General features: G+C 46.3%; 1 protein-coding gene across 1 annotated transcript; it reads right to left on the bottom strand.

The window, feature by feature from the left end:
- Positions 1-4,899: 4,899 nt before the first annotated feature.
- Positions 4,900-6,478, bottom strand: LOC120655217 (peroxidase P7-like). Its single transcript, XM_039932967.1, has 3 exons — positions 6,144-6,478; positions 5,815-6,006; positions 4,900-5,715 (listed from the first exon to the last, which is right to left on the bottom strand). The coding sequence occupies exons 1-3, from the start codon at positions 6,354-6,356 to the stop codon at positions 5,152-5,154; spliced, it is 969 nt and encodes a 322-aa protein (XP_039788901.1). The 5' UTR covers positions 6,357-6,478; the 3' UTR covers positions 4,900-5,151.
- Between the last annotated feature and the right edge of the window lie 7,369 nt (positions 6,479-13,847).

The raw sequence follows: 13,847 nt of genomic DNA, 5'->3' as shown, positions 1-13,847 counted from the left end.
TATCTCTTCAATGTAGCCGTAATATGTGTCCTTTTTTTTCATTATTGTTCATGGCATCAATACGGACACTGCTATTTTGGTTGGTACTCTTTTTATCTTGGACTATCATATAAAATGTATTTCCATTTATCTCGTACCCTTGGTATGTTAAGATATTCCAAGATGGTCCCCTAGCCAATAAGAACAGTTGTTCACTTATATCCAAGTTATGCATTAGATGCTTTCGCAACCAGCTGCCAAAAATATTCATGTGCTCACGTGTAATCCATGCCTCAGACTTTTTCGGGATTTCGGAGAGCAGAATCTTCTTGTGTTCCTCGATATACGGGTCCACCAAGGATGATTGTTGAAGAACCGCATAATGCGCTTTCTTAAATGAGAAATCATATGAGCAGACATATGATTTCTTTCATAATGTACTCTTTCCATTTAGTCTCCCCTCATATCGCGATTCAGGGACCACAATCGATTTAAGGTCAGCAATAAATTCAACACAAAAGTCAATGACCTCCTCAATTCCGTAGGCACTAGCGATGCTTCCTTCTGCACGAGCTCGATTACGAGCACATTTCTTTAGTACTCCCATGAACTTTTTGGAATGGGAATATGTTGTGTAGGAATACTGGTTCGAGGATATCAATCTATTTCACAAGATGCACTAGAAGATGTGTCATGATGTTGAAGAAAGAGGGTGGAAATATCAGCTCAAAGCCAACAAGGCATTGCACCACATCGTTTTGCAGCTTTATCAGTTTGTCAGGGTCAATTGCCTTCTGAGAAACTGTGTTAAGGAAGGCACATAGCTTCACGATGGTTAACCGGACGTTGTCAGGCAGAATCTCCCGCAGCACAACCGGAAGAAGTTCGGTCATAAGCACGTGGCAGTCAAGGGACTTTAGATTTGTTAATTTCTTCTCTGCCAAATTTAAGTTCCTTTTATATTAGACAAGTATCCAGATGGAAACTTGATACTGCTCAAGCAGTCAAACATGCTTTCCTTCTCTTCTTTGCTAAGAGTATAGCTGGCAGGACTTAAGTACTCTCGTCCATTATCTCGGTGTTATGGATGTAAGGCATCTCATTCTTCCATACGTTGCAATTCTTGACGTGCTTCTAGTGTATCTTTTGTCTTTCCGTAAACACCCAAGAATGCTTTCAGGTTGACACAAAGATTTTTCGTGAGGTGCATCATGTCAATTGCATGACGAACATCTAAGACTTCCCAATATGGTAGCTCCCAAAAAATAGACTTCTTCTTCCACATGGGCGCCATTCGTTTTTTGTTCGGAACAGGTTGGCTCCCAGGTCCCTATCCAAAAACAACTTCTAGATCTTTTACCATGTCAAAGATGTCCTTGCCACTACGGTGCATCGGCTTTGTTCGGTGGTCCGCTTGTCCTTTGAAATGCTTGTCCTTCTTTCGAACCGGATGCCTGATGGGAAGAAACCGACGATGACCCATGTATACAACCTTCTTACAGTGAGTCAACCATATATTATTGGTATCATCTAAATAGTGTGTGCATGCTCTATATCCCTTTGTTCGAATGTCCTGACAAGTTACTAAGAGCAGGCCAGTCATTGATCGTTACGAACAGCAATGCTCGTAGGTTGAAGTCTTCTTGTTTGTATTCATCCCACATCTGTACACCTTCATCGCGCCAGAGCAATAAGAGTTCTTCGACCAATGGTCTTAGGTACACATCAATGTCATTTCCGGGCTGCTTTGGGCCCGGGATAAGCACTGGCATCATGATGAACTTTCGTTTCATGCAGAGCCATGGTGGAAGATTGTACATTCAAAGAATCACAAGCAAAGTGCTATGGCCACTGCTCATCTCACCAAAAGGATTCATGCCATCTATATTCAAACCGAACCTTATGTTTCTTGCATCCAATTCAAATTCAGGGTAGGTTCTATCTATTTTTCTCCACTGCGCGACCCATCAACGGGGTGTCTCAGCATCGAGTCTTGCTTGCGATCCTCTTTGTGGCATCGCATCAACTTAGCATTATCTTTATTCCTAAACAGACGCTTCAACAGTGGTATTATAGGCGAGTACCACATGACCTTGGCAGCAACTCTCTTCCCGGGACGCTCCCCCTCGATATCGCCAGGATCATCTTTTCTGATCTTGTAACGCAATGCACTGCATACGGGGCATGCATCCAAATTCTTGTACTCGCCTCGCTAGAGGATGCAGTCGTTGGGGCATGCATGTATCTTCTGCACTTCCAATCCTAGAGGGCAAACAAGTTGTTTGGCTTCATACGTTGTGGTATGCAATTCGTTATCCTTAGGAAGTATTTTTTTTAACAAGTTTCAGTAATTCACCAAATCCCTTTATCGGATAGACCATTTGTCGCCTTCTATTGCAGCAACTCTAGGGTGGTGCCAAGCTTCTTCAATCCATCTTCGCAGCCTGGGTACAACAACTTCCGGTAGTCCTCTAACATCTTCTGGAACTTCAACCCCTCCTTTTCACTCTCATAGTCTGCCCGCACATTGTGCAGTGCCTGCCCCAGATCATCGCCGGGATCATCTTCTGCTATATCTGCTTCGGGCTCTTCCATGGGAATGTCGTCATCAAAATGCACCGAATCCAGCATTCCTGGGAAAGTGATCGTCCAAATCTTCTTCTTCATTGTCTTCCATGGTAACCCCATTTTCTCCATGTTTCGTCCAACAAACATACTTCTCCATGAAACCATTTACGAAATGTAGCTGTGTAGGATTCTTGAAGAGGAGTAATCCTTGTTATTCTTGCAATTAACGCACAGGCAGCACATAAAACCATTCTGCTTGTTTGCCTCAGCCACAGACAAAAAATAATGCAGGCCTTCAATGAATTCGTTAGAACGTCGGTTAGAATTATACATCCATTGCCGGTCCATCTGCATTTTAAAGGGATTTTGCACGTATCGAATAAATTAAATTAAATGTAACATTGCATTTTAAAGGGATTTTGCACGTATCGAATAAATTAAATTAAATGTAACATAACATGAATAATTAAAAGATCTGCAATATCCATCATACAATGTAGATAATTAATTCTCCATACATCATGATTATTTAAAAGGAGTACTTAATCCATTACAAAACTTGACAAAGTAAATAGTACAAATTAAAATACAGGATGATACATCCTACTCAGGGGACCTATCAACCAATGTCTTCTTAACCGCCTCCCGAAGTCTCAACACGTTACGATCAAATTCTGCCAACCTTGACTCTTCACGTCTACATTATAGCGAGCCTTCAACTCGCAATCATCATCCGTACCGTGCAACTCAACATTAAACTCACGCTGAAATTTGCGATCTGCTTTTGAAATTGTGAAGTAGTAAAATGCTTTCTTAATCCAACAACGAATACAACCGCTCACAAGACCAACACGCTCTTCAGGACGGAACTCAAGGGAATGTCCATTGCGCTTCAATTGATTGCGCACTGCCCCCCGAGCGGACGCACGATCAAAGGCATCATGTTGCAAAGACATTTCTAAAAAGTAAATATTACTTAAAGCTCATTAGATCCTCATTAACAAGAAAATTTACTCTTACAATTACCATAAAAACATATACATCATTAATTACTTTGGCAATTACAATTACAATAAAACAATTACAATTACATCAGTAACTACATCATCAATTACTCTGACAATAATTGCTCTCACAATTACATCATTAATTACTCTGCCAATTACAATTATAATAAAACAATACTTGTTACCACCAAGTCTGAAATGTAAATAAATTAGAGTTGCTATTGAGGTATTAGTCATCATTGTGTGTCGTGCAATGTTGCAGCTCTGCCTAAATCCTTATTCTTCATCGCTCCTAGCCTCACCCTATCTACATAATGAAGGATCTAGAAAAAGTTATGACATTGCAGGCACGATGTGACTAATGCCCCAATAGCAACACCAATTTGTTTACAGTTCACACTTGGTGTTAACAAGTATATATGTATAAAAAAACATTGCATCACCAGAGTGTCAAAATAATCCATTCATAAAACAAAAATTTTATTATACTCCTTTCATTAATTCATTAGAAAAATCAACTTTCCACAATATGGTCATATATACAAGTAAATCACATGAAGTGTCTACACTTATTCTAAAAATTTCTACTATCCTTTGGATCAACTAAAACAAGTATACTACACTTCTTTGGATCAATTAAAACAAGTAAATCACACCTACATATGCAATCTAAATGTCCAAGAAATGAGTTAAACATTTTCTATATTTCCAAAGCATGAAATGAGCTACACAAGCAATGGAAGAAGAGAGAAACAAGGCCTAAACCTTTAGCGCCGATGGATGGAAGGGGGGATCAAAGATCTTAACAAATGTGGTGAAGAAATGAGTAAGAACTCCCTTCCCCCGAACCAAGAACAGCAAGAACAAGTGAGGTGAATGGCTCGGGCGGGGGGAGAGGGAAGGGGATAAGGGGGCCATGGAGTTTTGTTCCGGTTGGAACCACCAACCAGAACCAAAGGCCACCTGGTTCTGATTGGTGGTTCCAACCGGGACAAAAGGGTCGTGGGGCCTTTTGTCCCGGTTGGAGCCACGAACCGGGACAAAAGGGTGGTCTTTGGTCCCAATTGGTAGTTTCAACCATGACAAAAAGGCCCCTGTCCCCCGCTAGCCCGGCTAACCATTGGACCCGAGACAAAAGTCACCTTTAGTCCTGGGCCCAAAGGCAGACGAGACAAATGGCCTGGAACAAAGGTCTGTTCTGTAGTAGTGCATAATGCACACGGCAAAATGTTACGCACACGGCAAATGAGCGGTTTCCGTGGTGGTTACTATTCTAGTAGTGGATAGGAAATTACTAAAAATAAATTTGGGTGTATTTAATAATATTGAAACTGTACAGTGCAGATGCATCAGTCACAGAATTTGGAATCTAGTATTATATTCCGTAATACAATGATCCGAGAGCTTGATTAATCACTCACTTTTTTTAGCCTTACAGACGACTTATTTGTGAAGTGTTTATTCTCCCTTTCAACGGCTGGTTACCTTTGTAGCCAACCGAAGTACCAAACAGTATCGATCATATCTATAGCGGTGTCGTTCTTGTGCATCTTAATTACACATCCAATAGTTCTACGTAGTAATAACATCAATTGAATCAGCTGCTGTTGACCACCCTGCAGTTGGCCCTGATCTGGCCGGCGGTTCCGGTGAGCGGGCTGATGTTCCCCATCTTTACCATGGCGGCGGCGAAGTCGGAGGCGAAGAGCGCCGGGTTGGCGCTGTACTGCCGCACCAGCGCGTCCTGCGAGCCGCCGTTGAAGAGCACCTGGTCCGAGTGCAGCAGGCCGCGCTGGGCCACGAGGTTGCGGTAGTAGGCGTTGTCGAAGAGCAGCTGCGTCTGCGCGTCGAGCGGCGCCAGGTTGGCGTCGCCGGAGCCCTGCGCGGCGGGGCAGGTGCGCCGGCGCAGCGCCGCGAACGCCGCGTCGATGTTGGTGTCGTTGTAGATGCGGTCGCGGAAGTTCTGGCACTGCGAGAAGCCGATGGTGTGCGCGCCGGAGAGCGCCGTCAGGTCTCGCGGGCTCAGGCCCTTGTTGCCGAACGCCGAGATGAGGGTGGCGAGGTCGGAAGCCGGCGACGGGAGGTCGCTGTTCGCCAGGCTCTGGCTCGCCGTCGTCGAGTCGCGCCGGCCGAGCGGCACCGCCCAAGTCGGTCCTCCGAGCTACATGCAGGGAGTGGTCGCGACTTAGCTATAGTGCGCCTATAGATTCATCCACAGCCACGTACGTACTTATATACGCAAGTGTGTGCAGTGACGTACCAGGAAGGTGCTGTCCCGCGCGGCGAGGGCGACGATGTCGGCGCAGGAGACGACGCCGGGGCAGACGGCCTCGACGCTGGCCTTGATCTGGTCGATGACCTCGTAGCCGCGGACGGAGTTGACGTTGGGGCCGGCGCCCTTCTCGCCGACGAAGCTGCCCACGTCGTCAAGAAGAATCGAGCCGTCGCAGCCCTGATGAAGTGATGAGACCAAAATTTTATTTATTTATTTGCCCACCATTAATTATTTCAGCATACAAATGCGTGTGTAGGTAGTCTCTGATGATCTACACGATTCTGGTTCATGGCCAACACATCAAATTGCAGTACCTGGACGAAGCAGTCGTGGAAGAAGAGCCTTATGAGGGAGGCGCCCATGCGGCGCTCGGCGAGGAGGGCCCTGATCATGGTGGCGCGCACGATGAGCCCCAGCGTGGGGCAGCTCCTCGCGTAGAACGACGGCGAGAGCTGCCCGTTCGCCGCCGGAGCGAGCAGGAGCAAGGCGAGCATCAAGCAATGCCATGTCCGGAACGAAGTCGCCATGGCCAGATTTATAGCAGCTAATTAATAGGTAACTGATCCAGGACCACTAGCAGACTAGCCAGCTGCTAGCTCGATCAGTAGCTTGCTTGCTTTGCTTAACTGGGACAGACACGAGCTAGCTAGCTGCCTATTTATAGCGCCGTTGGCAGTTGCATGCATGCAAAAGCGTAGCCCTCCATGCCGGCACCGGGGTCAAAGTTAGGCCGCTGGAGGCGTGGAAAAATCAGGACGAGTTCTTGGGCCATTCTCTGGTGGTTGACAAAGCTCGTGTCTTTTGCACATTCCTTTAGTTTCCTCAGTGCTCCCAACACGAGCATGTCGTGCTCGCAGATGAACAATGCGAGTTGAAGCGTGGCCTGTCGTTACGGGTAGAGATCGCATTCAGACAGCTGTTCTGGATCAGGCCTGACGCGCGCCGTCCCGATGCATGCATGCCTCCAAAGGTTCGCTGTTGCTGCTGCTGTGCGTGTGTGAACTAGTTTTGTTAAAGATATCTTTGCCAGTTTTATTAAGCTATGTGTCCCACGATTCAATTTGATGGTGAGACACGAGAGGCCAAGCTAGCTAACTGACTGAAATTAGTGGTGTGATAAGCACTGTACCTAACTGAAATGGGTCCTCGCATTGACACATACACACTGACCATCGCCGACAGTTTTTTGTGGTGCAGGAAAAGTCCATGCACGCGTGATCTTTGAAAGGTGTCAGCACTTAGTATTTCGTGTACTTAAAACGGTAACAATCAACAATCACAGAGTGAGAGTCAGTACACGTGCGCATGCAGCAGTACATGCTAGCTGGAGAACATTTGCTTATACACATCAGACCAATTATTAATCGGTGCAATCACAGACTGATCGACCAGCTAGCTCTGAATTTTTTGAAATTCTGGACACGCCAGGGATCGGATCGGAGGAGACCGATCGAGATAGATGATGATCGCGAGTTTGGCATGCGAGATAGACACACACATGCAGTAGTTGAGAGACGACTCGGCGCGAAATGCGCAGGAACGGCGCGCTTGAAGTCAGAACCACCCGGCCTGAACACGAGGCAGTAACCGAAACGAACATGCCTGGGGTCAACGTGTAGGGGCACCACGGCCGACCTGCTGGTACACTAGTCGATCTAGTTGCATTGGCAGCTACCATGGGAGTCAGAGGTGTAGCTGTTGTACACACGTACTTGCAGAGTTCGTTGCAGTGTCTTGATTGGACATTCAGGTCCTACGTACGTGTACTCCCTGCTTGTCCTATTTTCCCTTCTTCTACATCCGTCATCAACTAGGATGTGCCGATCGGCATCGATCTGCCTGCGAACTGTATTTCTGAATTTTCCAACAGGTGACAAACGGTATGGGCTCTGGGGGGACTACAAGAGGTTGGCACGCCGTCGTGTCCGGTTGCTGCTTGATTGTCTCATTCCCTGCTGCTACTTGCAGTGGAGCATGCAGTCGTTGACTGACAGTTATTGCGTCCACGGAGGTAGCTCTCGCTCCAGCTGGGGCATCTCCGGTAGCACGTAACCGCTCCGTATATTATTAAAGAAAGTCGTTTTGGATAAGGTTTGGGTCAAACATTGATAATATAAATTATCAATAACTTTTAAGTTGTTAAGTTTACAAATGTAAAAATTATATGAATTGATTTGTCTTGAAAAATATTTTTATAAAAATTTAAGTATATCACTTTTCTATAAATATTTTTATAAAATAAAAAGTCAAAATTATGTTTTGGAGACCGTGTCGCTATCCTAAACAACTTCGAGTACTTCTTCGCCTCGCGCGACCTATTCTTGCCCGTTCCGATCCTATCATTGGCTGACTAATAACAACACATCTTTTTTTTTCTTTGGAAGGGAAGCTAGCATTCCAATCAATCTGGCAAGCAGCAGGTGGTGCCAGTAAGAGCAAAATGCACGTGGTGACTTCATCAATCATCTTAAGAGCGTTGGCCCACTTTTTATTACTAAGGGCAGCCATAGCGAGCAATGCAATATCGGTGCCAGAAAGTATCACCTCACCGCCCGTGCTGCATTTTGTTTTCGTGCCACAGTGTTGAGCAAATAAGCATCGCTAGGGCCCACTAGCAATTAAAGAAAACCCAAAATAACTCTGATCCTCTTCACTGCCAACTATAGATTTCCAAATGGGCTGAGCACAATGGGCGGCCCAAAGCCCGGCCCTAAAAAGCACGGCCCTAGCCCGGCCCTAGGCCCGATCCATAGTGCCTAGAGTCGGCTCGGCCCGATAGGGGGTTAGTGATTGGGCCGCTACCCTGGCCCATAATGCCGGCCCGAAGCACGGCACGATTATGGTCCGGCCCGATAGCGGCCCGGCCCCCACCCCCGCTCCTCCCGACCGTTGGATGCCCGCCGCCGACCATTGGAGTCGCCCATTGGGGGCGGGGCATATATAAGCGCGGCCGACCCCCTCCGTCTCCCCATCCCCGTCGCCCAAACCCTAGCGCCCGACCCCCCGCCCCCATTCTCTCTGGCCGCTTCAGCCGCTCGTCCATCTGTCTCTCCTCTGATCCTCTCTGCTCTCTCACTTCAGCACCTCGTCCTCGCATCATTCCTCTCCAGTGACAGGGGCGACGAGCAGCCCTCCGCGGATCCGCTCCTCCCCTGACCGTTGGATTGCCCGGTACGACTCGTCCTCCCCATCTCTCCCTTCCTCCTCCACGCCGGACTCGGGGGCCGAGACCTCCGGCCTCAGCCTCTGTTCGCGATCATCATCGGCCACTCTGGTCTCCTCTGTTCCTTGTTGACCTCGCCGTCCGCTCTAGGGATCCGGATTCGCAGGTAAGATATCCAAGTTCTAACCCTAACCCTAGATCTAGATTTGTGGGTTCATGGTCTTGATTTTTTGTACCTCCTGCAAGTCGCCGGCCACCGCGAAGCCGTTGAGGAACCTCTGGTGCTCCAGATTCGCAGGAGGTAAGTCTCTCAGCTCGATTTCTGCTCTGCTCTCTCTCCCCCTCACCTCTTTGCTCTGTCTCACTCTCACACCTTCACCTATTTGCTCTGTCTGCTGGAGGTCACCGGCCACCGCGAAGCCGTTGAGGGACCAGGCTCCGGCGATGGCCAGCAACGATGAGGACCTGGGTCACTAAACCAACGATGACCTTCGTATGACTGGCATGCGTGGAGATGACGAGAGTGATCTCGATGCCGATCGGGAAGAGTTGTTTGGCAGTGCTACTGAACCTATCAAGGTCGCTGATGGTGATGGTGATGCCGGTGATGGTGATGCCGCCGCTGCTGCCGGTGATGGAGAGGCCGCCGCCGCTGCCGGTGATGGATCCACCACTGCTGATGCTGGCGTCAAGAAGAAGCGAAAGCTTACCTCTGACGCCTGGCTCGACATTGAGAAGATCTTCGAGGTCATTGACGGTAAGCAGGTAAGAACCGGTGCCAAGTGCTTTAATTGTGGCCATCTTTATGCTGGACGTTATGCTATTGGCACTGGCCATCTGTTGCGGCATGTTAAGGTTTGCGATAAGAGAAAGGCAAACATGCGCCTGTCTCAGTCTGTGCTTTCGTTCAGTTCTGATGGTAGTGTTCGTCACTGGGAGTATAGTGCTGAGGTAGCTCGTACTCAACTATGTCGCATGATTGATAGACTAGATCTTCCTCTCTGTGTTGGTGCATCTCCTGCTTTTGAGGATTATATAAGGCTTGCTCATAATTCTAGATTTACTTCTATCTCTGCACAAATTACATCTAGAGATTTGGTGAAGTACCATATTGGTTTGCGTGATAAGCTTATTGAGACTTTTGTTGGTGTTTCATTTGTTGCTCTTACTTCTTACATTTGGTCTGACAATGCTAAGGAGGATTACCTTAGTATTGTTGCTCACTATGTTAATCTTGACTGGCAATTGGAAAAAAGAATCATTGGATTTAGGCTAATTAATGAATCTCATTCTGGTGATAACATTGATGAGCGTGTTTCTGCTGTCTTAGATGATTATGGTTTAACGGCTAAGGTTTTTTCTGTCACTTTGTACAATGCTTCTTCTAATACTAAAGCCATTGCAACATTAGCTCCTGAACTTTCATCTTATGTTGTCACCGTTGAATCTCTAGCTCCTAGACTTTCTGGTTATGTTGGCACTCTTTTCTTGCATCAGCGTTGTGCTTGTCACATCATCAACCTTATGGTTAAAAGTGCTTTGGATGTGATCAAGCACTACCTTGAGGACATTCGCTCTGCTGTTTATTTTTTGAATTCTTCTAACCAGCACATTGCAAACATTAAGAGGTATTGCATTGCTGTTGATGTTCGTCCCAGAAAGTTTGGTTTTGATATGGATGTGAGGTGGAACTCCACATATCTCATGCTTAAGCATTTGCTCCCTTACAAGAATAATTTTTCTGTCTTCATTAACAGCAACGATCCTAGAGGTGAGGATGAGCCTCGACTTTTAACTGATGATCCTTGAGCTGTTTTATGATACTACAGTTGCACTTTCTGGTGTTTATTATCCTATATCTCCACTTATGTTGCATCATATGGTTTTGATATGCAAGCACTTGAAGTGCTATGAGAATGATGCATTGCTTAGACCTGTGGTTACTCGCATGAAAGATGTTGACATTAAGTATTGGAAGGATATTCCTATGCTTTACTCTTTTGCTTTCGTCTTGGATCATAGAGATAAATTGAAGGGTTTTAATAAGCTTCTCAGGTTGTTAAGTAAGTTTCTTGGTGTTGATTATTCTTCTTATTTAACTGAGGTAAGAGCTCAACTTAATATCATGTATAAGCGATATGATGACAAGTTTGGTGCAGTTAAGAGGAGAACACCTACACAACCCCCCACTGCTAGTAAGAAAAAGAGTGCATGGGATGACATTTTTGCATATGATGATGATGATGATACATCTGATATGTTTTCAACTCCTGGACATGGTAACTCTTATTGCACCCCTCCTCTCTCTCTCTCTCTCTCTAGAAGAACTAGTGCTTCTACCTTGCTGCAAGCAGCAAGCACTAGTGCAACAGCTAGAGCTTCTTTGGGTGTTGGTAGTGAACTCACTAACTATTTGGACAGTGTAAGGATCGATGGACCAAGAGGGGGGGTGAATTGGGCCTTTTTCAATTTCTAAAATAAGGTAAAGCAACCTTAACCTATGCAATACTAGTAGGGCACCAATTCACCAACCGGATAACTAAGCTACCTACACAAGCTAAGAGAGATAAAAACAAAGTAAAGCCTAGCAAGGTAGAGCTAAGTTATGATCTCTAAGTCAAGCACATGAGTAAATTGCATGAAAGAAAATGCTTGAATAAAGAGAGTGGACAAGAGACGACCGGATTTTTTCCCGTTGTATCGATGTGTTGGCACACACCCCTAATCCACGTTGTGACACTCACAAAGAGTATTATCACCTCCCAAGTCACCGAGACGAGGGCGCTCACTAAGAGTCTCCGTTCACCATCCCGGCGTGGTGGAGATCAAGCCACGTACAATCTTCTTCTCCGGGCTCCCACAATCCTTGGCAAGCTCCGCGAGAAAACACCTCGATCACCAAGATCGCCTAGGTGATGCCAATCACCAAGAGTAACAAGCTAAGGCCTTCACTTGAGCAAGAACCGATCACCAAGAACGGATGCACACTAGCTTCTCTCTACCCAAGTCCTTAATCTTGCTTCTTGATTGATTGAATGCACAAGTATGTGAATGATGAAGCTCAAGGTGGCTCTTGACTATAGTATGAGTGTATGGATGTTGCCTGGTGTCAAGAGTGGGCGAAATGACCCATTGGAGGGGTATATATATGCAGCTCACACAAATAGAGCCGTTGGAGAAAAGCTGCCAGAAAACTGCGTAGCGTCGGTTAATCCGACGTCCCTCCAATTGTCATCGTCGGTTTAACCGGTGAATGTAAACTGCCTCTTCTGAAAACTAGCCGTTACAACTGGGGCAAATTAACCGACGTAGCATCGGTTTAACCGGTGAGTATAGTTGTCCACTGAACCACTGAAAAACCAAGTCTCTGGACAACTGCACCGACGTTAACTCAAACCTATCGTCAGTTTAACCGGTGAGTACAACTTTTAAATTCCTCTGAAAAACCATCTCACTGGTCAATTGCACCGACGTCTTGATTCAAACAGCGTCGGTTAATCCGGTGAATAGAACTTGAATTTCCCTGGAAAAACCAACTCTGGACTAATGCACCGACGTTAAATTCAAACACGTCGGTTTAACCGGTGTATTGAATTTGTCCAGACTCTGCTGACTTCGTTTAACCGACGTATAGAAAATTGAGAGCGTCGGTTAAACCGGTGTATAGACTTTTTCTGATTTTGTCTTTTCTGATTTGAGTCTTGAATGAAATCTAAATATTCTTGAGATATAGTTTGAGAACCACTTATTTGAACTTCTAGAAACCTGAGTGACCATAGTGTGCATCCATTTTCAAATGACCATGTCCATGCTCAAGTTACTAAGCCTTAACCCCTCTTAATAGTGCGATCACTACAAAACTATAAAACCTATACTAACCTAAGTGTCCTTCTCAACCTTGTGACACTTAGGACTAGAAAGATCCTTAGCCTTGACATATATAAGTTGAAAACCGAGATCGCCTTTTAGAATAACCGAAATTGAGGGGCCTCTTTTGACATATGACCAAATGAGCGATAATGATCTATTAAGCTGCACAAACTCATTAGTCACAATAATGGTTGTCATTAATCACCGAAACATACCTTGAGGGCCTAGATGCTTACAATCTCCCCCTTTTTGGTGATTGATGACAACACAAACATAAATAACGAGAGAGCGAGAAAGATAAAGCAGGATAAACACAAGCAAACTCGAAAGCAGGACCAAAGAGCTCAACGGCTCAAATGAAATCCATAGATATGTCTCAAAGAACGGCATACTCAAGCGACAAATGTACATATCCATGAATTAACACCAAATGTGATACAAAGAATCAAAGTCCTGATAACTACGAGCTCTCTCTAGCTCTACCCTCCCCCTAACTCTGGTGCTCCCCCTAACACCTCTCCCCCTTTGGCATCAAAGCACCAAAAGGCAAGCTACAGGTCGTGCTGTCGTGGTACGGCGACGAAGCGGTCCGGGTCGTCGTCGTCGGACGGAGAACTCTCACCCTCGGTGACAGACGGAAGCTGCTGGTCTGGGTCTGAGCTCACTGGGGGAGTAACTGTCATGGAGGCTCTCGTGCTGGCACTGCCTGGTAGAGGATCCGTAGAAGTCGTAATCGGGTCAGCAGAAGAAGTATCAATATCTGAAGAGGTGACTGCTGAGGCTGCCGGCTGTGTCGACTGTGGAAGCAGGGACTCCTCTACTGCTCCTCCCCCTGAAGGTGCTGCCTGAAGTGAGGAAGGGAGGGCGACCGACTGAACCGCTGACAGTGAGTCCTGAAAGAGTGTGGTCGCCGGCAGTGGTGAAAAGAGCGGACGACCGGCAGACCCAAAGAGTGCTGACATCGAGAACGTGGTCTCCGGTGTCG

The sequence above is a fragment of the Panicum virgatum genome, chromosome 1N (genome assembly GCF_016808335.1).
Source record: "Panicum virgatum strain AP13 chromosome 1N, P.virgatum_v5, whole genome shotgun sequence".
Classification (NCBI taxonomy): Eukaryota; Viridiplantae; Streptophyta; class Magnoliopsida; order Poales; family Poaceae; genus Panicum; species Panicum virgatum.
The sequence above is the reverse complement of the archived record's forward strand: the minus strand, read 5'-3'. Positions and strand labels throughout refer to the sequence as shown.

Excerpts from the sequence above, each read along its gene's own strand:
- LOC120655217 (XM_039932967.1), bottom strand. The coding sequence starts at position 6,356 with ATGGCGACTTCGTTCCGGACATGGCATTGCTTGATGCTCGCCTTGCTC. Across the intron at positions 6,007-6,143 it reads TCCACGACTGCTTCGTCCAG|GGCTGCGACGGCTCGATTCT; the intron begins GTACTGCAATTT and ends TCACTTCATCAG. Across the intron at positions 5,716-5,814 it reads CGCGGGACAGCACCTTCCTG|CTCGGAGGACCGACTTGGGC; the intron begins GTACGTCACTGC and ends CCCTGCATGTAG.